Below are 25,559 nucleotides of genomic sequence, written 5' to 3' on the forward strand. Positions count from 1 at the left end.
AGGAAAAAAATATATACTTTTTTGCCTAAGAATGAGGGTGAATATATTTTCACAAAGTTAATAGTCATCTATATTTCTTCTTGCATCCTTTTTCTGCTTTTGCCCATTTTTCTACTAGTTTTTCTTTTTTCCCTTAATGACTAAAATTACACTGATTTTATAAATGTCTGCAGTCTTAGCAGAACATATTGAATATAATTTTATCTTTTTTGCTATGTTAAAACAATGTATTTAATCAAGGATATTTATGAGATTTAGTAAGGAAATATACAGAGATGTGGATCCTGAGTTCTACCTAAAACATAATCGTTACACACACACACACACACACACACACACACACACACACACACCTTTCTGGTTAAAAACCATTGATTTAAAGGCTTTATTAACATTAATTATTGTAATATTTTAAGACATGATATACTTGGGACTCACTAAAATACTCAAAACTTTTTTCTTCTACACTAAATAACTTTGATTGCTATATTGAGTTTTTGTGTCTGCTTTTAAGTTATTCTATTTTTTCTTGATAACTGCTTCCTTTTGTTACCCTCTTCCTGCTTCTCTTATAAATATAGCATATAATATTCATATTTAGAATATTTTAAGTATAAATAAGATACTGTAGTAATTAGTCAGCAAGAAAAACTAGGAAAAGTAAGACAGGGTAACCTAAACTAGGAATGGCTTAATGGGAGATACTTGAGATCAATGATCTTATTTCAGGGGATCGGTTAATAGTTGAGACACTACTCAATTGGGAAATGGGATGTTTTGTGGTTAATCCCAAAGAAATGACAGTTTGAAAGTTCTAAGAAATTAGTAGGCTTCTCATGTTGATAGGAACTGAGGTAAAATAAATATATTTTCCATAAAAGGATGAAATCTCATCAATTTCTTCATATTGTCTTCATACAATATAAGGAGTTCTAAACCCATAAAGACTACCTAGGATATTTTAAAATCCAGAAGAAAAAAAAATCTCAGGTTCAAACTGGAAATGTTTCCCACTCAGGCCAGGGACTAAGATAAGATGTATAGGAATAGGAAAGTTATAAAGCATAAGACTACAACTGAATACCAGAGAGGCTGATGACCTCATACAGTGGTCAGCAAACTCATTAGTTAACAGAACCAAATATCAACAGTACAATGATTGAAATTTCTTTTGAGCCAAACTTTTTTAAACTTAAATTTCTAATGCCACGTCTTCAAAATAAACTCGCCCAAGCCATGGTACTTTGTGGAAGAGCCACACTTTGCCGACCACTGACCCAGCACATATTAAGGGGGTTGAGGAGAACATAAGGAACATTCCAATGCTAGAAATAACAAATTTGGGCTTAAGGTTCAAGATTTTTAGGTTAGAATTAAAACCATTTTAAACTTGTTAACTATTCTTTAGAACTTCACTCACCTGTATTAAGTCCTATTCACATTTTTGTTCTTTAATTAGTAAAAACTGTTTTCACTGAAATTTTCTTTTCTTAGTGTTTCCAGACTTATGTCAATCAATGATGCCAGACAAAATTAAAAACACTTGCACTAAAATTCAGTTTTACAAGTATCACCAATCATTGCTGAAAAACTACAAATGTCTATTTGTTCTGAATCACATAGATGTAGAATACAATATTAAATGCATATACATTATGTATATATAATCCTGAAAAACTTTTACCAATAAAAATAGAAACAAAAGACATCAAAACCTGAGATATGACATTATTCGGCTTCAGATTGATTCTCTAAAGATGAAGAAAATGATGTTATCCATAAAAAGGGTACTTGGATCAAGAATTCATTTATTGAATTTCTAAGGGAGTGCTTTTTCTGTCATGCTAAGGAAATAATAAAAGACAAACTTTTCTTTTCAGGTTCTAGGGCTTGACTGTGATAGGCTTATTTGTTTTAGAAAAGCAGTCTTTTCACCCAATACAGCAGCATGTAATGGACACTAGCAAGTATTTAGAAAGTTTGCACATTCTAGTTATATTACCATGAATCTGTAGGAGAAATTTCCTCTAGTTAACTGTGCTTGTGCATGCTTCCATACATAATGCATATCTAAATTATTTTATATACTTTTTATAATATTATTAACTACTTTTATAAAATTGTTGCATTTACTTCTATTTTAAGCAATTGTCTTATATGCTTTATTTTTTATTTTTTTAAATATATTTTATTGATTTTTTTACAGAGAGGAACAGAGAGGGACAGAGAGTTAGAAACATCGATGAGAGAGAAACATCGACCAACTGTCTCTTGCACAACCCCTACTGGGGATGTGCCCGCAACCAATGTACATGCCCTTGACCGGAATCGAACCCGGGACCCTTCAGTCCGCAGGCCGATGCTCTATCCACTGAGCCAAACCGGTTTCGGCTGTCTTATATGCTTTAAATATTTTCTCATAGTGTTTTATTTTAACTCTAATATTACAATGGTATGCTAGGTAACATTTTGAGAAAAGTTCAGCAAAAGAAACCGAAAATGCAATTTCTGTGAATAAAGAGGCAATGTATCTCTTTGAGAAATGTTGTAAAGCATCTTTGACAGTACTGCACTAGCCTGAGTAGCAAAATAGTACAGCAAAATTTGATAACTATGATTTACACAGACAATTTTCAGATAAATTTCATATCTGCTTTCATGACCAATTTAACTGGGAAGGTTTCCAGACAGCATTTTTAGGCTGAAAAGCTGCCCAAGTTCTCTCATCCCTCAAGTTCAAATATGTTTCCATTGAAAAAGTTTAATGAATAAGCAGAACTTCATGAAGTATAGGTAACTTGACAAAGATATGGATTAAGCCATATACAGCTTAAACAAATGATTGTTTAAGAAGAAAAAAAATACATTACAAACCCTCAAATGAAATTAGTATACATTTATGAGTAGTTTATCAATTTAAAGGACATTAAAAATGATGCTCCTCTGTCCAATAAGTTTTAAGATCACAAAGAAAGCAACAAGTAACTATAGCATTAGTCTTAACATAATAATTATGATAAAATAAGTTTACTGTCTTGACTTAGTTCTTTGAAAATTCTGAATGGAATTCTGACAAAGGGTCTTTTCTTTGATATTAAGTACGATGTCATAAAAAAAGAACTGTCGGCAACATCAACTCAAGGATTCTCATATGGACATTCTCATTCATATTTTAGTTTCATATAAAAATCCTTAATTTTAAAAGTCAGAATATTTAGTTGTAAATTAAAAAAAAAAACTTTTTTTTTTTTAGTTGTAGAAAAAAACAAACTTTTGTTTAAGCTGTATATGGCTTAATCCATATACGGTGCATCTTGAAAAGCACTTCACAAATACCTATTATTTAGTAACAGTTAATGCAGCAATTAGGTTGTATGTTACCTAAACAAAAAGCCCCCTAAGTTCTTTAATATTCTGTGCAATTTCAGAGGAAATTTTAAAAATCCAATCAGATGTAGCTAAAACAGTCCTGTCAAATATGTACCTCTTCTGAGACAACAAAGACAGGACAGGAGACAGAGAGAACAGACTCCCAATATACAGAAACTAAAGGTTCCATTTCTACTCCCACACACAGACACAACAGACACAAAGAGAAAGAACCACATGGACAGAGAAAAAGAGCAAGTGGAGAATCATAGGGAGAGCGGGAAAGAATGACACAAATGCATTGTAGGAATGGACAAAGGCAGGAGTACTGGGGTAGAGAGGTACCTTGGGTAATGCAGGATGGAGGGAGGGTAGAAATGGGATACTGCAGAGGGAAAGGCAAAGATAGTTCTTGGCAATAAATTCTAGTGTGAAACAACTATCCTTCAAAAAATTTCTTCGATCTAATTTATATTTTGTCTTACAGTTTTCCTCTAGATCTCTAGATATTGGTAAAAATTGTTTTAAGTTTCCATCATTTTCTCTAACATTTCAAACAATACTTATATCTTGATAATTTTTGTTAAAAGAGAAGACAAATTAGCTAAAGAGAAATATATTTGGTTTTGGGATACAATTGATCAGATAACTACAAACATACACATTAAATCCATGAATCTACCCCCTGAACTCTCACGTCTCCCTTTAGCCGGCTCCCAGCAGACTAAAATAAAAATGAAAAGAGACTAAAATAGGGAACAGAAAGTAATCACCAAGAGTTGCTCTATCTGAAAATTCTACCTTCAAATACCTAAGACTTTGGGAAGCCATGTGGGAGAATTTCTGGCTATAAGGGAAACTATAAAATCACCCAAGAAGCTGAAGAATCTCCATCTCTTGAGACTTTTCAAAAACAATAGAGATAACCATCTACCCTGGATTAGCTTTGCTTATTTTTACTTATTGCTATCATTACCCCACAGGAAAAAAGACAATCTAGAGACCTATACTAACATTGAGATTCTTACATTTCATTGTTTAAATAATATAAGTTCTTTTAACCCATGCTCAAAATTTTCTGTATTGCCCTGACCGGTTTGCTCAGTGCATAGAGTGTCAGCCTGCGGAGTCAAGGGTCCCAGGTTCGATTCCAGTCAAGGGCATGTACCTTGGTTGCGGGCACATCCCCAGTGGGGGTGTGCAGGAGGCAGCTGATCGATGTTTCTCTCCTATCGATGTTTCTAACTCTCTATCCTTCTCCCTTTCTCTCTGTAAAAAATCAATAAAATATATATTTTTAAAAAATTTTCTGTATTTCAACCAAATTCATGACTTTTTTCTGGAAAAGTTTTAACATTTCTTCTTTTTATCTAAACTTTAGAGTCAAACTGAGTATTAAGATGAAGAAATTAATATTACTGAATCTGAGGAAATTATTATATATCAGTTACCAACATTATCTAATAGCAAAATCAAAATTAGAACTTTCATTCAGGAAATATTTGCTTAAATAGGGGTAGTCTTTTTCTCTTTTTAAATTTAAGGACATAAAGTTAAATATCTGAACTTTGATTTTTAGTGTACTAGGTCAAAATGAATTTATTAATAATAAGCAGAAGCTCATGAAAGATTCTGAACAATAATTACTCATTAACAATTTGGTTACAAATTACAAACAAATACAAGTATATAAGCAAAAATAGTTGAGTAAGATAGCAGAGCAAAATCTTACCTCCAAATATGATAAGAAAATGGAAAACTGTCATTCACGTGAATACAATTAGGTATAAAAGCTTCATGATTTTTCTTTGGATTAAATTGAAATGAGTTTGATGAGAGGAAAAAAACAGCTCCAAATTTGAAGCCAGAATATGTGAGTCCTAATTATGGTTTGACCACTTGTTAGTTGCATTATATATCAGTGGACAACCCATTTCAAGTCTCCAATCCAAGCTTTTTTATTAAATGAATGGGTCTGACTAGGATAATATTTCTCAAACTTCAGTTAGTGATTAAAAAAAAATATTTTTGATTTTTTTTTAATCCAGTATACACATACCAATTTGAAATAAAAGGTTTAAGAATACTCATGTGCAATATAATATGCTTTAATATTTTCTATTTTATTCTAGTTTTTAAAAAATTACTAGCAGCTAAAATTAAAAGACATAACAATAGCAAGGATGTAGAGAAATGGAACCTTCACACAATGCTGGTGAGAATGTAAAACAGTGCAGATACTGTGGAAGATATGGCAGTTCCTCAGTAAGTTAAACACAGAATTACCCTATGATCCAGCAATTCCACTCTTAACTATATATCCAAAATAATTAAAAACAGGTGTTCAAACAAAAACTTATACACGAGTATTCAAAACAGTACTATTCACAAGAACCAAAAGGTGGAAACAACCTAAATGTTCCATCAATAGATGAATGAATAAACCAAAAGTGGTTTATCCATACAATGGACTATTACTATAAAAAGGAATAGAGGACTGGTTCATGCTACAACACAGATGAACCTTGAAAACATTATGCTATGTGCAAAAAAGCCAGTCACAAAAGGTCACATACAGTGTGATTCAGTTATATGTAATGTCTCAGAAATCTATAGACAGAAGGTAGATTAGGGTTATAAGAGTTAGGGAGGGAAGAATATAAAGTAATTGCTAGAGGATATAGCTTGTCTTTTGGGGGTAATAAAATCACTCTGAAATTAATAGTGATAATGGGTATATAATCTTGGGAATATAATAAAAACTCATGATTAATTGTATATTTTATTATTTTTAAGTATTTTTTATTTTATTTTTGGTAATCCTTACCTGATAATATTTTTCCATTGATTTTTAGAGAGAGTAAAAGAAAGGGAAAGACAGAGAAAAAGATGTGAGAGAAACACATTGATCAGTTGCCTCCTGCACATGCCCCAACCAAAGCTCTGGCCACGGAGAAGCCTGCAACTAAGGTACATGCCCTTAACTGGAATCGAACCTGGGACCCTTTGGTCAGCAAGCCAATGCTCTATCCACTGAACCAAACTGGCTATGACTATTTATTTAATTTTGTTTTATATTTTAAAATATATTTTTTTATTTATTTCAGAGAGGGAGGGAGGGAAAGAGAGAGAAACATCAATGATGAGAGAGAATCAATGACTGGCTGCCTCCTGCACGCCATGACCCCCACTGGGGATTGAGCCCACAACCTGGGCATATGCCCTTGACTGGAATTGAACCCAGGACCCTTCAGTCCACAGGCTGATGCTCAATTCACTGAACCAAACCAGCTAGGGCAGGCAGAATGAAATTTTTAGTATTGTGTCAATGGCTAAATGGTGTAGCAATTAATAATTTTTCAGAATTATGCAAATTATGCATATTTAACAACCAAACATTATATGACTATATCCATATTCTAGTGAATTTTTAAAAATTTTATCTTAGGTTAGCTCTAATTATAGCAATCCTAATCAGAAAATTTTCAAATGGTCCTAGCATTTTAAACATTAAACCTAATACCAATAGGTGTAATTATTTCACTTCTAGAAAGAAGTCCCTCAAAGAATGGCTAATAAAGTGTGGAGATATCTACAGCAGTTGAGCTTAATGGCAAGAAAAATTAACTTCTCAGAAGTAGGCTGATTTCAAGGCTTATTGGCACCGGAATTTTGTTTGTTGACTTTAAACTTTTATTTTAAAAGCCATTCTCTTAAAAAGTTCATTATAATCCAGCAATATTCCAGAATACACCATGAGCAACCAAAAGTCAGATAATGTCAGAAATAAACATGACATATTTCACTTTACAATGTCAAATACAGAAGAATTCTCTTTAAAAAAAAACAAAAAAACCCTCACCTGAGGATATGTTTATTATTGATTTTAGAGAGAGAATGAGAAACATTGATCGGTTACCTCCTGTATGCACCCAGATCAGGGATTAAACCCACAACCTTTCGATGTATGGGACAATGTTCCAACCAACAATACCACCCAGCCAAAGCCAGAAGTACTCTTGACTTAACAATTTGAATATTCAGAGCTATCTGGCAAAAATAATATGTAGACACTTAATATTGAAACATGGTATTATAATAAAATATTTTGTTCATAATATTCTTGTCATTGGTGTGTCTTTTTAAAATGTTTCTTCACATTAATAGCATGTCCTCTTGGTATAAATTAGAAAGCTCCTAACCACCAATTTCAGGAGTCTCTTTATTAACCACAAAACAAATAGCTTATGGGTAAGTGTGGGTGGTTGAGTGTGTCTTTCCTAAGCTTTTTTCAAAGATGCAAAAATCATATAGTCTACAGTGTTTCTGAGTTTATTATCTTTAAATATTATGTCTACTGTATTTACTTATCCACAACTGTGGTCCAAAATTACTTATTTGTGAATACAAAAACTGAAACAGTGAAATCTACAATCCAGACATATGAAAATGATCCTACTCCAGCTCATTCCACTTTAATCTGCATTCTGTTTTTTTCCTCAGGATTTCTCTCACAAGGTACTTTGATTTTAAAAGAGAGTTAGACAATGATATTTTGTTTATGGCAAAGCAAGTTTTAACTCATGCCAATTTTAAGGAAAGCCTCCGTAATATATCAAATTTTTTATAATTTATAATATTAATTATTTATTTGGAATTAGTTCAAAATTTCTCAACTATATCAAAAAATTTTATACTTGATATAAAAATTTTAATTTTTAATTACTCATTTAGAGTTAAGTTCCCACATCAATAATTTTCAATAATGTTCTGAGTGCTTTTAAACAAGAAAATTCAGTTCGTTCTTTCTGAATATTTTCTATCAATTCCATTCCTGAACTTAAAAAACACATACACACAAAAAAACACATTGGTGATCTGTGCATTTATTTAACAAATTAACAGAGATTTTACTTTGTAATAGATACTCTCCTAAGTGTGTTAGCAAATTATTCCCAGTTAGTCTGAAAATCCAAGGCAAACTTACATTCATTAGGATGGCTATGACCAATGAATTATTGGTGGGAATGTAAACTGATGCATCTGTTTTGTAAAACAATAAGGTGATTCCTCTATCGTTGTACTTTTATTACTACAGAATACCAAATTTATAAAAACTTTCATTAAAAAAGACCACCCAGACAATTAAAGTACCTAAACCTTTTTTCATATTGAAAATATTGAAAATCATATTTTCAATTCTTAAAAGAATTACTTTCTCTACTCACAGGTAAATGATGATGTATCATCTCCAAACTGAAGGCTCCCTCTGAAAGAAAGAAATCAGCTGCCCCATCCCTGCCTCATTTAAAACAAGATTGCTGTTTCTGGCTGTGAAAAAGGCTGAGAAGTTGTCTTCTGGCATGTGTGTATTAAATCAAAATACTGGCAGAGAGAAACGACTTTAAGGGAGTACCTTTGTTGTCATATGATGTGTTAGCGAATTATGAACAGAAAAAAAAAAGTTTGGTGCAAGGCTATTAAACTGAATTTTAAAATGAAAACTTAAAACTGAATCTATCCAAACACTCAAACTTTTACAACAACTTGATAACTTACGCTAACTTTTCATGTTTTGTATAATTAACACATTTGTGTTGAGTGTGTTAACATTAAATCTATCATTTATTTCTCAACATATTAAATATTCTATTCAAAAAATGAATTATAGATATCTGGTGCTACATTTCAAATTACTTTAAAATAAAGCATGTAAAATATCCTTAAGTACAAGGACTGCACAAAGGTATTTTTACTAACTAATGCAGATTACAAGTTGGAAGTAAATATACTTGTCCTTTTTTTTTTTTTTTTAATATATTTTATTGACTTTTTACAGAGAGGAAGGGAGAGAGATAGAAATGTCAATGAGAGAGAAACATCGACCAGCTGCCTCCTGCAAACCCCCTACCGGGGATGTGCCCGCAACCAACGTACATGCCCTTAACCGGAATCGAACCCGGGACCCTTCAGTCCGCAGACCGACGCTCTACCACTGAGCCAAACCGGTCTCGGCTACTAGTCCTTTTTTAAAATATATTTTTTAATTGATTTTATAAAGGAAGGAAGAGGGGGAGACAGATATAGAAACATCAATGATGAGAATCACTGATTGGCTGCCTCCTGCACACCCTCTACTAGGAATCAAACCCACAACCCAGGCATGTGAACCTGTCTGGAAATTGAACCTTGACCTCCTGGTTCATAGGTTGACACTATGCCACACTGGCTGGACTAGCTGTCCTTTAATCTACACTTGTAGATAAATTAGCAATGCATCATACAAACAGGAAAAGGAAAAGGCAAAAAATTTAAGAGAAATGGTCTCCAGTCCTCTATACTTGGCAAATCTATATATATAAAACCCTAATATGCAAATAGATAGAATGGCGGAATAAACGAACAACCAAACAACCGGTCGCTATGATGTGCACTGTCTACCAGGGGGTATGCTCAGAACATGGTGGATGTTGGCAGCAGGCAGGATGGTGGAGCAGGTGAGTGGGGGCGCCAGACCAAGGCAGGGTGCCAGTCGCTGTCATTGGGGCGAGCTTCTAGTGGTTACTGAAAATTCTTTGCTCCTGTGTGCCAAAGGCACACCTGGAGCTTTCACCTTCTGCCATGCTGGCCCACTCACACCAGCAGCCAGCACCAGAGCTGCTGCTCACCCCTGGAACAGACAGGGGTTGGGTGGGGGGAGGGCTGTGGCAGGAGGGGTAGGGTGGGGTCCAGAGGATGGGCCAAGACCCATCATGTGCCCACCGCAGCTGTGGCCCACAGTTCCTTTCAAGGTGCACAAATTAGTGCACTGGGCACTAAGTAAATAAATAAATTCCCTATGTGAATCTGGCTAAGCTATATTTGTTTCTTTATTGAGATTACATGAATATTATTAGATGGGACATTTATGTCTGATCTAAGTAAAGCAAAATGAACAAAAACATTAATCTTAAAGCAATTTAAACAGAAAAACAAAGGAATCTTCCCGGCTTAGGCTGGATATACTAAACTTTTTCCAAGTCATAGAGAATATGGACAAAATATTTTATTTTTTAAAAAAAGGGGTGGTGGGAGGTGTGAGCCAATAAAAGGCAATTGGGAATGAAACTCTATCAAAACTCTCAGGAAAAAAAGAGCATAAAATTAGTTTAGATAAATGTATTACAAAATCTGTAATTTTTCTGCTTTTACTATAACATTTAGCAGATTTTACTATATCTGAACATGCCAGTGATTTCTTAAAAAATTAGAAAAACATGCACATTACTTTCTGTGAAGAAATGTAGATTCTGAATGAATTGACAGCAAAGAAAAGAAGCAGACAATGTGATGTAAAAGAAACTTCTTGCGATTTAGAATATAGAGACTTGATAAGGAGCAAATCTAGTACACAAGGTATCTTTGTGCAAAGTAGAGAACGATATTCCACTCTTGGTAGCCAGATCTCTGGTTCAGTGAGTGAAGAACAGATACGGTTTTAGTCTTCACTCAAATCCTTTGCTCTGGCAATATTCCAATTACATATCCAGATCTGAAAAATTCAAATTTGGCTTGGGGTCTTAAATAGGTGATTTAACAGAGGTTAAATTCCTTTATCTCTAAAATGAAAATTACAGAGCCCTGTTAACAGGATTATTATGGATATTACATAGAATGTTGTTTGCTGTAGCATCTAAGGGAACACAAATTAACATACACTCACAACACTAATTTGGTGATCATTCTAGTGTGTGCATGCATGCGCAGAAAGAAAAGGCAGTAAGTTCAATAATCAAATATTCTAAGTTTGGAAATTTACATTTTACATAAATCTCTGCTGTAGATGCATAATGCCCATTAGCATTCTAAAGACTATAAGAAGTCCTGTAATAAGAAGCTGTTTAACTTATTTATTTGACTTTACAGAACATTTTTTGGTCTATATCTACTAAAATCTCACAGCACTGGTTTTTTGTTGTGTTCCCCTCAACATCACAGAACGGAATTGGGAATAGATAGTACAGGGATTTGGGGCCATGTTTTATATATATAATATTAATTAAAATCAAACAGATTTTTAAGCTACAGGTATTAATCTCATTATTATTTTATAAACATTAATGAAATCAGGAATTCAAAATCTGAAAATTGCTTTTGAGTAATTTTGATATAAAAGTCAAAAGGTGAATTTCAAGACATTTTTAACTGTTAGGCTTTTTTAATTTAAAGATTATATCTTAAAACCATGTTGTAGAAACTGGAATATTTAAGCCATATGCTTTAGTTCTTCTTGACTAATAGTAAACAATAATGGTTGTATGACCTTACCAAGAAAAGAAGTGTCTTGGATTGATTTCAAAATGCTATTATTTATATCCTCTTAAACCCTTCTTCCTTTTTATACATATTTATGTTAAGATAAGAGAAAACAAAAGCAACATCTTCTATTATTCTGTTTTTACTTACCTAATATTTTCACAGCATAATGAGGACTTTCTAAGACAATTCCTTCTTCTGTATCAAATATAGGGTTATCTATTCCAGTCTTTGGAGGCATTTGGGCTAGTTTCTTAAGTCTCATGGAAGAATTAAGGTCAAGTTCTTGTTTTTTCCCTTCTTCCTCTCGCCTACGCCTCATGTCTTCCTGTTGTTGCCGAATACGCTCCAACTGTGCACTTCGACGTACAGGCATCATCCTGGTGCCCAAATCTCCAGGGCAGTCAACAGCCATCTCTCGGTGCTTCTGATGTTCCTCTGGTGATGCAAGATCAACATTTTTTACTTCGCCGTCTGATTCCTCAGTAACATGCCCATTCATATGGGATGTTGTCATGGTTAGCTATAAAAACCTGTACCACTTTTTATAAATCAATTTTTCCTATAAAGCCAATCTCTTGATTCTGTAGTATAAAATCCATGTTACTTCAAAAAAACACACCACAAAAGACTTCTCACATCATATAATAATGCTATGAAAATGTATCCATGAAGGAAATCTAAGGGGAAAGATGAGGGGAAAAAAGTATAAGAATTACAATATAAAAGACTTTAAATAGACCACTTCTAATCCCTCGCAATATAGAAAATACCCCACAAGTACATATCAGATTAAATACCTTCCTTTCATTTTATAGATGCTGCTGAGAAAATCAAGGTGTTCCCCCTGCCATCCCACAAAAGGTCCCTTCCCAAGATTTTGAAGCATACTGTTATTTTACAGCTGAGAAAAATGATGTATTGAAAGGTTTAACAAAATGGGAAAGTTAGTTTTGGGTACTAGTTCAGTAGAGAATAAGTTGCTTATGGTATAAGCATGTTTTAATCTTCTTTGCAAAGTTGTCTCAACACAGTACTTTATACTAAGTTTAACATACCCGAGATTTAAAAAACTTCCTAGTTAACTGCTAAAGAAACTGGAATATAGCATGTCATATTGGTGGCCCACTTGAGGTAAAGGTAGTATTCTGGGGGTCAATTCACTTTCAGGAGTTTATAAAATGAAGAGATACCCAATGAAAAAGAAATTTTAATTAGCAGCTAAGGCATCTATAGAATAAAACCACAATGAGTGAGAAAAAGACTAGTGGGTTTCAGTGTTTATAACTGGTCACATTAACATAAGAATTAGGTTCTTTATGAAAATTCATTCAGAGAAAATGGTAGCTGTTACCATTCAAAAAAAATTTTTTTAAGTCATATTATACAGAAAATAAGAACATGTTGGGCCCTAGCTGGCTTGGTTCAATGGATAGAGCATCAGCCTGTGGATTGAAAGGTCCCAGGTTTGATTGCAGCCAAGGGCACATGCCTGGGTTGTGGGCTTGATCCCCAATAGGGGGCATGCAGGAGGCAGCTGATCAATGATTTTCTCTCATCATTAATGTTTCTATCTCTCCTTCTCCCTTCCTCTCTGAAATCAATAAAGAAATGTACTTAAAAAAACAAACAAAAAAACAAACAAACAAAAAAAACACTAACATGTTGGACTCAGAGGCCAAAAAACTGAATTTTAATTCTGGCTCTGACACTTCCTCTAAGTATATGATCTAAGACCCTGTTTCCCCGAAAATAAGACAGTGTCTTATATTAATTTTTTCTCCCAAAGTTGCGCTAGGTCTTATTTTCAGGGGATGTTTTATCTTTCCATGCGCTAGGTCTTATTTTCGGAGGATGTCTTATTTTCGGGGAAACACGGGACTAGTCAGTTTCTCCCTCTGAACTTCAGAGACCTTTGGAAAATTTATTCACTGGATTGTTCTGAGTTTTAAATGAGATAATGTAGCAAGTTTTAAAACTAAAAAAATATATAAATTCTTAGTATTAGTTGATTCTTATATTTTAAAACTCCTTCAACATATTTTAGACAAGAAAAATATTTTACTGGATGACACTGGCTTTTTATCAAACCATTTGTTGGGCATAAAAATGTAGATTGTTTATATATGTGAAAACCCACACATTAAATCTAATTAGTCTCCCTTTACTCAAGACTTTAAAAATATTTACAATAATAAACCTACTGCCTCCTGGAGTTGAGCATCATTTCAGTAAACAGTTTTTTAAGAGCACATGCCTACTAAGCAAAAGCTGTTTTCAGACAACATTCCTAACACCAGTCAATCTTCTCTCAAACATCTTGTCCCAGACCGTCACAAACCCACCTAAACTACCAGGAAAACCACAAGACCCGGCAAAAAGCAGCTCGCAAGCCACGTGCGACTCTTTGGTCCCTGGAGTCTACCTCAATCAGATTGAGGACCTTTTTAGCAAAGGCCAGCTTAGGAGTACCCTAATTAGGTTAATAACAATGTACCTACCTATGTACCTTGTAACGCCACTTCTTCAAAATAGACTCACCCAGACCATGGTATTTTGTGGAAGAGCTACACTCAAGGGGCCAAAGAGCCGCATGTAGCTCACAAGCTGCAGTTTGCCAACCACTGCACTAAACCAACAATCAGGAAAATAGAGCCAAACCACATGAGCCACTAGAATTACATTTCACAAGAATTTCCAGAGATTTTCCTGTGTCCTATCCAAATCTTAGCATGCATATATATATATATATATATATATATATATATATATATATATATAGTGTGTGTGTGTATATATATATATAGAGAGAGAGAGAGAGAGAGAGAGAGAGAGAGAGCGCCTTCATTAGATTGCCTTCTTTTTCATTAAAATAACAGAATTACAATAGGCAATTCTGAAGTTTTTATATTTTAATTTATGCAAATTCAGCTTATTTGATGTTTTCATTACAAGTAAGCAGAAATTTGTGTAGAAGTTGTCGTAGTACTATGTTTAATTTTAATTTCAAAAACCTAGATGTATCCATATTTCCAAAAAATTAAAACTCTCACTTTCTCGATTTACAATAATTACTGAATATTAAAAATCAAATAATGTATTTTTTACTTTATATGCTAGTCTATAAAAATTATTATCTGAAATTAAAACTGTCAGCTTAAAAATTGTAAGCTATGTCCATCTATACTTATACTAGATCATGTAAGAAAAGGCTGGGCCAGGTGATCTGGGTAAGAGTTCTCATGCTTGCACTATTATTATGCTTATCTACCTGGATCTAGCCTTTGACTCTCAGAAAAATTTCTGCAACCTGTTATTAATCCACTTAAAATTCCATTTTGGTTATCGCTCTTGGAGTGTTTATAGTCTGCTGGGACAGACAGCAAAGAAAATGAATGATTATTCTTCCCCAATTGGTTTCTTCCCATTAGATTTTACAGGAATGAAAACAGGGGATGGCATGATCACATTCACTTTTAAAGAAACATCACTCTAGTAGGACTGTAGAGGACTGATTATATGGGAGCAATGAGACCAGTCTGAAGGCAGTAAGAAATGGGTACTGAACTAAGACAGTGAAATGAAGAAAAGTTATATGAAAGAAATATTTGAGTTATAGAAGTACTAGAACTTCACGTCTATTTCATTTTGCAGGGTAAGAAGAAGAAAAAGGAATAATAACAACTATAACATTTACTAAGCACTTATGTGCCACACAATATTGCAAGCACTATACAGTATTCATTCATTAATCTTCATTATAATTATAAAAGTAAGGGCAAATATACAAGAAGATGGAGCAATAAGGAAGAGGCCATATCAGCCAAAGGCAAGAAGATAAAAGATTTGGGGAAAGTACAAATAAAGCTAGATGAACTAAAGCAGTCAGCTTGTACAACAAGATAGTGACTAGAAAATCTGACTAGGTTCAACTTATGAAAGGTCTTAAATGTAAGTTTTTAATTTCAAGGCAGTAGAAAAGCCATCAAAGATTTAGAAAAGAGGGGGTGATTTGTACATAATTGAGCATTTAACCTTGGCTAGGTACTAGGTTTATAGTCTACCTACCAAAATGTCCTACAGGGATCTAGAAATTAATGTCTCCAAAATTAAGTACATATTTACCTTTAATCTTCTCATAGTCTCTTTGATCCTCTTTCTCTATTCTCAATTCTAATTAATGCCACTATATCTACTCAGTTACCCAAGACAACAAAATGCTGAAAAGATCAGACTCCAGAATCAGACTGCCTAGGATCTAATCCTTATCTACTCTTCTTTTAAGTCTTTGACTGCCCATCAAACTAGAAGCCCTTGGAGGTCAGAAACCAGGCTGACTAGTCTCTGGATCTGTGATACTATCCAGCACAGAGCCAAGCAAACAGGAGGCTGCAGGATATGAACCCAGACAGTGGGACTCCAGGGCCACTATCCTTGGATCACTAGGTGAATGGCAATGTCATTAATTAAGACTGAGAATAATAAAGAGAGGGAGAATTAGATAGAAGGGGTGAGCAGTTAAAGGGTAATAGGGACTTAGTTAATATGAATTTAGTTTTGGACGCATTAACTGCAAGGTGACTGTAGATCATATAGGTAAAAAATCATATAGGTAAATCATATAGGTAAAAAATCAGCAGGTATCTGTCTTATTCAACTCTATAGCTCTGATATGTAGTAAAAAAAATTAAAGGAAAAAAATCGATTAAGTATATGAACAAATCACTCTAGTTCAGAACCTCAGATACTTTCATGTTGCCTACAGAAGAGTTTGAACTCACAAGATAAACCCAAACTTTCTAACTGTATCTTTTACTACTTTCTTTTACAAGCCTTCTAAGTTGGCTTCCTGTTTGTGCCTATCCCATATCCTTTTCTTCCTGCCTAAATGCCTAAAAAACTAAGAAATATGAACTGTTTCTCCTTTCCTCTTCTACCTTCAAGATCTACCACAAATCCCTATTCCTTTAATAAGTTTTTTACACCAACTCAGTTTAATAATCTCACAACACAACACTCCAAATATAATGTTCACTAGTTAACTCAAAGGCAATGAAAGATTCGGCAAGTTCTTTCAGAATCAGAAACATTATGCTGTGTCCTAGCTTGGTATAAGTAGTCAACACATATCAATAGTGAAAGAGTCCTAGGCCAAAGGAATTATATTTTTCCTCTCCAAAAAAGAAAAACATTTTGTTTGGCAATCGGAAGCTAGTAAATGACTGATCTAGAGAATTACCTCCTTATATAAATTAGAGACCATCTTATACAGATAACACAATAAGTTGCTGGCCCTAAGAGCATTTCTCTCCTTTCAACCCTCTAATTATAAATAAAATTTTTAAAAATGTCTCAAAAGCCCACATTTCAAATCCTCATCAGGAGCTCATGCTCCTTTGTGGTGGGGAGAAAAAAATAAAGAATATTTGATCAAAACTCTTCGCATAGTCTACAAAATTAAGAAAATGAATTTTCATGTTGGGCAGGCCAAAGCTGTTTCAATGCTAGCTTCTCACTAGTGGACAAGGGCTTTGCTTATGTGACTTGGCTACAGGGAAAGGGGGTTAAAAGATGCTAAATAAGCTTCAAAAAATACAAATGATAGATATCAGGTGTTGTGAAACAATGAGGAATATTAGCCTACTGAAAACTCTACACTAAGAAAGAGAACCATTTGTGTGAGAGCTGGGAAACATGACAGGTTAGCAGGAACACAATTTCCTATATAATCAGTATTCTAATTTATAGACAGAAGAAACTGTAAAACATGCACTTCATATGCATAAACATGGTTGGTCGACACTAGTGTCCAGAATTCTAGATTTTTTTCAATTCATCCTTCCTCCCTTTCTCCCACAAGTAATGCCCTTTGACCAGCAGCTGGGAATTCTCATTTTAAGTGATCAGCATTCCTCTGATTCTGAGGAGTTGGCCTATTAGTTCCCATAGAAACAACTTTTTCAGCTAACACAAGATTCAGTCCAAGAATAGTGAAAAGAACTTACATTATGCAAATTGGAAAGGCTTTGTCTACTATTCTCTTAGTTTCTCTTCTCTGATTTTCACAAAACTCCAGCTTTCTTACTCTGTAAAACAGGAAAGAGACAAGTGTAAAAGTCTCCAATGCATTTTAGAGAGAGGGAGGGGAGGGAAAAGTTAATTCAATATGATATCCAATTCTATTTGCAAATGACTAGGATTTCTTAGTATACTAGTTAAGTAAAAATGCAACCCCTCCCAATCTCCACTGGACATACATTAAAGCCAATATAAATTACCTGAATAAGTGATGAGAAAAGATGTAAACATAATTGGTTTAGAAGGTTTTAAAAAAGGATAAGACCCTTTTTGCAGATTACTATTATTTAAAAGAATAACATACTTTTTTATAGATCTTAGAGAGGGAGGAAAGAAAAAAGAGAAATACAGAAACATCAATGTGAAAGAGAAACACCAATTAACTGGGGAACTTGAACCCACAACTTGGGTATGTGCCCTGACTGGGAATTGAACCCAATCGACACCTTTTGGAGTACAGGACGAAGCTCCAACCAACTAAGCCACACCAACTAGGGCTTGCGAATTATTTTTCATGACACCTTTGACCTCTAGATTAAAGCTAAAAAAAAAAAATGCAGTTTTTTTGTTTGTTCTTTAATTTCTGGATTTTATACATTGTGAATAGTTTATTGATGCTAATAAGTTTAAAAATGAGAATATGACAGATGAGAAACAGTTCAGAGGGAGAAATGTTGATGCTACATTGGAGACCAAGACAGAAAGGATCTTGTCCTAATGGAGCTTATATTCTAATAGGGCAGCAATTTTTAACTGGTATGCTGCAAGAATTTTAAAACATATAAAACCTGACTGTTTAGTCAGGGCACTGCTTTCTTTTCCCTTACATTGTCAAATTAAAAAATGACAACACCTAACACAATAGCTATCTGGTGTGAATGAATCAAAATTATACCTTTTTTTCTGTCAGATTAGCAAAAAATATATTTTTGGTGTCACAAATTTTAGTAATTAGTTTATGTGTGCCATGAGATGAAAACAATTGAAAATAGCTGTGGTAGAGCAATCCTATCTAATAAAGAGGGAATATGCTATTGACCATCAATCACTGTCACAAAGATGGCGACACCCACAGCAGAGGCCAAGTTCCCATAAGGAGCCTTAACAAGCAATCATCAGGGACCTGAGGCTAAGCCCTCTCCCTCCCCCGCTCCAGCGGGGCTTGCAGGGGATCTCAGGCCGCATACCTCACCCAGCAGGGCTTAACGGGGGAACTTCAAGGTGTACTTCCCATACTGGTGCTGGGTTAGGGGACCTCAGGCCATGCCCCCCACCAGGTGGGGCTTGACAGGGGACATCAGGCCACGCCCCAGAACCGGGCCAGAGGACCTGAGGCTGTGCCCCCTGCCTGGCAGGGCTTGCCAGGGTTAGACTGGCCCGGCCTGGATCTAGCCCAATAGGGAGGGGGGGCAGCCGGGCCTGGGTCTCATGTGGGGAAGGGTTTGGGATAGAAATAGGGGGATGAGAATAATTATGTGATACCATAACCAATAAAGAATTTTTTTTTTAAAATAAAGGGGCCTAGCCCTAACCAGTTTGGTTCCATGGATAGAGCGTCAGCCTGCGGACTCAAGGGTCCCAGGTTCGATTTCGATCAAGGCCATGAACCTTGGTTGCTGGCACATGCCCAGTAGGGAGTGTGCAGGAGGCAGCCAATGGATGTTTCTCTCTCATCAATGTTTCTAAATCTCCCTTCCTCTCTGTAAAAAAAAAATTAAAAAAAAAAAGTGGCCTAAACCAGGAAAGACTAAAAAATGTATAGACAAAACATACTTAATGGTCATAATATTGACTGGCCCTATATGCTAAACATGATGCTACCATCCTTAATGTAATTAATCCTCAAAAAATCCTCCAAGTTTAAGTACTATTGTTATTCTCAATGAGAAAACAGATTTAAAGAAAAAAGATTTTGCCCAAAGAGTACCTCAAAATAAACATTCAACAGGAACTGTAATAGGAACTCCTGTGTATATGGGTTTACATCCATGATATCAGACTAGAGGCCTGGTGCATGAAATTCATGCACGCAGGTGGAAGGTGTCCCTCAGTCCAGCTTGCACTCTCTCACAATCCAGGACCACTGGTTCCTAACTGCTCACCTGCCTGCCTGTCTGCCTGATCACCTCTAACCACCTCTGCCTGCTGGTCACGCCTAACTGCCTCTGCCTTGGCTCTGCACCTGGGACCCAGGCTTCCCTCCTCAGGCCGGCCACAGGAACCTGAGACCTGGGCTTTCCTCCCTCTGGCCGGCCACAGGTACTCAGGACCATGGGTGGGTGCCTTTTCCCAGGCCGCAACCGCTGGCGCCTGGGACAGTGGGCGGCCAGCTTCTCCCAGGCCACAGCCTCAGCTGCTGGCACCCGGGACCACAGGTGGGTGGCTTCTCTCGGGCCCAGCTTTGTCAAGAAGGACGTCTGGAAGACGTCTAATTACCATATTACCCCTTTATTAGTATAGATGATTCTTTCAACATCCTTATATGGTATTCACCAGAGGACAAAAGTAGAATGATTGTTTAAATGTTTTCTTAATTTATTTCATTTTTTAATTGAATATACTGGCTTGAGTAAACAGGGTTGGTGATAGTGGTTAGTAGTAGTAGAAGTAAAAGCGATAGACTTGCCAGTCAGAGTGCCAAGAATTTCACATATATCATCTCATTCAATCCTTTCAACTCCCATTCAATCCTTTCAACTCCTCAAAGTTATCCTCAGTTTGCAGATGTGGAAAACAGGTATGGAGAGGTTAAGTTGCTTTCAGAGATCATAAATCTAAATGGCAGAGCCAAGACTCATACCAAGTTTATATGACCTGAAAAAGAAGCTCTTCACTCTTGCCATTATTTTCATTTAGTCTTATCCAATACTAAGTAAAGAGAAAGAAAAACTAGGGATTATAATGATTCTTGGTTCAGTGTTTTGAAGCAGCGGTCACCAACCTTTTGGATCTCATGGACCACCAGTGGTCTGTGGATCATCAATTGGCAACCACTGTTTTGAAGAATACCTGCCTAAGATTTTCCATAGATATTCTCTCTTGTAAACAATGAAATTCTATGAAAAATACATTTGCAAATCCAAATATCTAATAGTCTCTTCTTGCTTTTTTTATGCTTAAAATTTAGGTTTGGCAGTACTAGTTAAGTATTCCCAGGAAACAATGGGACTGCATAATGAATCATCATTCACTGTTTTCCTTTACAAATCTGAAAATTACTCTGCTATAGTAGTACCTTGCAAAAATAAAGAGTAGAGAAAACAAGAAATCATTTTGTAAAACAAGATAATTAAGCTCCCTATTTATCACATGTAATATTCTCTGAAAAGTTCTGTGTTTTTTTTTAATTCGGTGGGAAAATTCTCCATTTGCTTGTATCATACTCAGAATTGAAGGTCTTTGAGATATTCAAGACCACTCACTCAAAGTAGGAATTGGTTAAAAGCCAAAGAGTATCAAATGATTGGTTACTTGAACTGCCCCATTATCATCTTCAACAACTTCGTAATAAAAGATTAAATGAATCCAAAAGGTTAGTAAAGTTTTTAAAAAGGCACTTGGACAAAGGTAATTTATAACATTTCAAACTACCTATAACATTTTAAAACTGGATTTTTAAACATATGGAATCAAATTACTTGCAAAATGGCTTTTTAGTATATTGCTAACAATGAAGAATATATATGGCCTAGTTGGAGAACAAGAATAGTCTTGCTAAGGAACAGAGCCAATGTAAGAGATAGAAGATAAAGCCACAGTTGACTCTGAATGCTTAGCTAAATTGTTTGAATTTCTCATGCAAGCAGTGGGAGACTATGGGTTTGAGTTAAAACAAAACAAAAAATGGCTTTTTAGAAAGTTTAAACTTACTATACACTGTAACGAGTTGACTAGGGGAAATATAAATAGAATAGCCAAGAGACAATGTTTTAATATTTTGTGCATGGGAAGATAAAGGAAGTAGCACTAAAGATAATTTCAAACAATGGCCACTACAAAGGATCATTTGACAAGATTTAGTGACCAGAGCCAAATATAATTCTAAAATATTGAGCGTGACAATTGAACCTTAAAATGTAATTCAGAGAATATGGGTTTTTCCCTGGGGAGAGAGGATGGGAAGAACTGGAAAGATCATAAATCCATTTTAGAAGTATTGCATTTAAAGTGAGGATGCTGCCGAAACCAGTTTGGCTCAATGGATAGAGCGTCGGCTTGGGGACTGAAGGGACCCGGGTTCGATTCTGGTCAAGGGCATGTACCTTGGTTGCGGGCATATCCCCAGTAGGGGGTGTGCAAGAGGCAGCTGATCGATGACTCTCTCTCATCGATGTTTCTAACTCTCTCTCTCTCTCCCTTCCTCTCTGTACAAAATCAATAAAATATCTTAAATAAATAAATAAATAAAGTGAGGATGCTGACAGGTTGTTAACTGCTAGACAGGAAAACCAAAGAGAACAGGCCAGAAATGATATGTGTAATATACATATTCATAAGTTACATTTGTAAAGCTTTTCCATGTCTACAGTAAATTAAAACACATCTCAGTTTATCTTCACAATTGCCCTTAAAGATAAGCAGATTTTCCAGAAGATATTGTAGGTATTCCAAGTTAACTCACAGAGATAGATGTTAATAGAGAAGGAACTAAAATCCAGATCAGCGAACCCTTGTGTGCATCCACAGTGCTATGTTAGTTACATTCTGTAAGATGATACCATACTGACTACAGACCTCTTTTTAAAAATCACATAATTATAGTTGACCCTTTACCAGTAAGAGTCTGAACTTAAAAGCTCCAATTATATGCAGATTGTTTTCAATAAACACCTGTACTGTTTTCAATTTGCAGTTGGGAGTCCCTGGATGCAGAGGGCAGATTGCATGTGTTGATCTATACTAATAAAAGAGTAAGATGCAAATTGATTGTATCTCTGTGACACCCACCAGCCAATCAGGAGTATGAAAATTAACCTGACAAAGATGGTGGGTTAATTTGTATATGTGGGCGCCAAGCAGCCTGGATCCCAGGAATATCCTCAGGACCCAGACTGCTCTGAGCCTGTAGGCCCACTCATAGGCCCTGAACAGCCAGGATCCCAGTACGTCCCCCGCCAGGAATGGCCTATGGGCGCGAAGCAGCCTGGATCCTGGGACAAGTGGCCAGGGGAGCCAAGCGCAAGCAGCTGTGGGGTGGAAGTTCCCGCCTTGCGGCCACTTGCACATGCACCCACTCCAAGTGGCCCGGGTCCAAGCCCCCAGCCCGGCAGACACAGCAAACACGAGCCGGGGACACGCCCTTAACGCCCTCAGCCCAGTGGACACAATGCAGGAGAGCCTCTGCGTATGGGCTGAGAAGGAAACACCTTTTTTCTTTAAAAAAAAAAAAAAAAATAGAGAGAGACTGTCAGAAATATCAATGAGAGAGAAACATCGATCAGCTGCCTCCTGTACACTCCCCACTGGGGATATGCCCCCAACCAAGGTACACGTCCTTAATAGAAATCAAACCTTGGACCCTTCAGGCTGATGCTCTATCCACTGAGCCAAACCAGTTCGAACATAAACACCTTTTCTGGACCACTCATTGTCTAAGTTCATACGCTGCCACTTGCAGTGTTCTTGGTAACTTGAGTAATAAGAATCCAAGAAGGTGTTCTAGGGTTTTTGCACCACACCCCTGGAGGAAAAAACGGTCTGCTGCTAGAAGGGCTAAGAAATGTCATATCTTGCCCTAGCCGGTTTGGCTCAGTGCATAGAACCTCGGCCTGCCGACCACAGGGTCCCAGTTCAATTCTGATTAAGGGCATGCACCTAGGTTGCTGGCTCTTCCCTGGCTGGGGCCCACGTCAGGGCTCCTTCAAGAGGCAACCAATCAAAGTGTCCCTTTCACACTGATGTTTCTATCTCTCCCTCTCTCTCTCTCTCTTTTATACTCTTAAAAACCAATAGAAACATATCCTCAAGTAAGGAAAGAAAGAAAATAGGAAGGAAGGAAGGAAGGAAGGAAGGAAGGAAGGAAGGAAGGAAGGAAGGAAGGAAGGAAAAGGGAGAGGAAAAGAGAGGAAAAGAGAGAGAAAGAGAGAGAGAAAGGTTATATCTTATGAAAGACACATTTTGAAAATGCCTAAAGAAAGTTGTCATTTTTTCATGGTGAAGGGACTGGAGTCCGTGTTGATGAAAATACCTTGGCGGCTGTGGTGGCTGGCAGTGGCTGCAGCAGCGGGGTGATCAGCCTGGTCACCGCCCACAGAGGGGACAGTAGGATATCCCCTGAGGGTCCCAGTCTGTGAGAGGGGGTAGGTTGGGCTGAGGGGACCCCCCCTCCCCCGGGCACAAATTTTGTGCATCGGGCTCCTATTTTTATATAAGGGACTTGAGCATCAAAGGATTTCGGTATCCACGGGGGTCCTGGAACCAATCTTCTGTAGATACTAAGGGACAACTTAAGTTTATGAGGAGCCAAAGTCATACAAGCATTTTTCACTGGGACAGTGGTCGGCACCCCTAACTCCCGAAATGTTCAAGGGTCAACTGTACATCACTCTGTTGTTACCTTTAAAATATGACTAGAGAAAATTAGTCTTTTCTCAACTTCTTGCTTCATAAAATGAACTTTAATACGATATTTCACTGTTATCTATGTTAACAGACTACAAGTTTACTATAACACCAGACTGCGGTAACATGACATCTATTGCTGAAACTTTCTAAATACTATTCAAGTTAGCCAAGCAGCAGAGATACTCCAGTGGAGAGATGGTAGAATGCATGTGAACTTTCCTACTCATTTTAAAAGTGAATTTGTTACCAGCATTCCAGGTTCCTGGTAACATTTAAAAAAGTTATTCTCCACTCTGCATTGCTCCAATTTTTAGTATGTGCTGCCAAGTGAGCCATATGTCCTATCTTGACAAAGAGTTTAATAAAATATTAATTTATATCTTAAAACCTGTCAGAAAAATCAGCTATCCCCTGGGATCAAACTTAAGTATTGAAAGTCAGAATTATATTATCCCTAAATATACTGGTAAATATATTATCTCCCACCAATTCTCCCTCCTTAATATCTCACATATATACACCCCTAATTCTTTCTCTCTTTTCATGCCAGTACTACCTTAAATTATATACACGTTCTTTCATGGATTTTTCTATGAACTTGATAGTCTTTCTAGTTGCCAATAACTTTACACAATAATGCCAACTTATATTTCCTGAAGCACACATTTATATTGGCAGTGTCCCTTTTTCCAAAAGTTTTTGTTGCCTTTCCTCTTTCTTAAGCTACTGTTTAATAAGGGGTTAATATGTAGTCATTCACTCACTGCACCTGGCATGCATTATCTTATTAACTCTCACAACCATCTCCTTGTTCAATTTTGTGACTTCGCTTAGTAAAGATAATTAACTTCTCCAATGTAAAAAACTAAATGATACAACTGTGCCTCAAACCGAAGCCTGATTTTTAAGACCTTGATTTACTTGGTAATAGAGCAGTGCATATCCTCTGAGTTTTTCTTTGGCATCCTTGCCCACAGTCTTAATTCCTCACTGCATCTCATGACTTCTGGTTCTGCCATTTTGTAGTTCTCCCCAAGAAAATATAGTGAGAGTGAAACTTTTCTTCCAATTAGAGTAGAAAGATAAAGTAGCATCCTATCTAATAAAGAGAGAATATGCAAATTACCCGTCATATCATCACAAAGATGGCGGTGCCCATAGCCACAAGATGGTGGTGCCGAGTCCCCTCAGCCCTGCCTGAGTCCCAAAGTCCTTTCAGCCCTGCTACGGGCCACATGTATGCCCCCTCGGGG

General features: G+C 36.2%; 1 protein-coding gene across 8 annotated transcripts in view; it reads right to left on the bottom strand.

Moving 5' to 3' along the window:
- PALS1 (protein associated with LIN7 1, MAGUK p55 family member) overlaps positions 1–25,559 on the bottom strand; it is a 75,355-nt gene that overhangs the window by 36,823 nt on the left and 12,973 nt on the right. For 6 of the 8 annotated variants that reach the window (XM_036433800.2, XM_036433792.2, XM_045579596.1 and 3 more), the window contains exons 2-3: positions 17,670–17,750; positions 11,815–12,344 (exon numbers count right to left, since the gene is read on the bottom strand). In XM_036433800.2, coding sequence (XP_036289693.1) covers positions 11,815–12,181 — 367 coding nt within the window. In that variant the 5' untranslated portion in view covers positions 12,182–12,344; positions 17,670–17,750. The remainder of the gene's footprint in view (positions 1–11,814; positions 12,345–17,669; positions 17,751–25,559) is intronic. The other 2 variants (XM_036433785.2, XM_045579586.1) reach the window with 2 other exon arrangements.

This window comes from Pipistrellus kuhlii, unplaced genomic scaffold, assembly GCF_014108245.1.
Source record: "Pipistrellus kuhlii isolate mPipKuh1 unplaced genomic scaffold, mPipKuh1.p scaffold_m20_p_1, whole genome shotgun sequence".
Classification (NCBI taxonomy): domain Eukaryota; kingdom Metazoa; phylum Chordata; class Mammalia; order Chiroptera; family Vespertilionidae; genus Pipistrellus; species Pipistrellus kuhlii.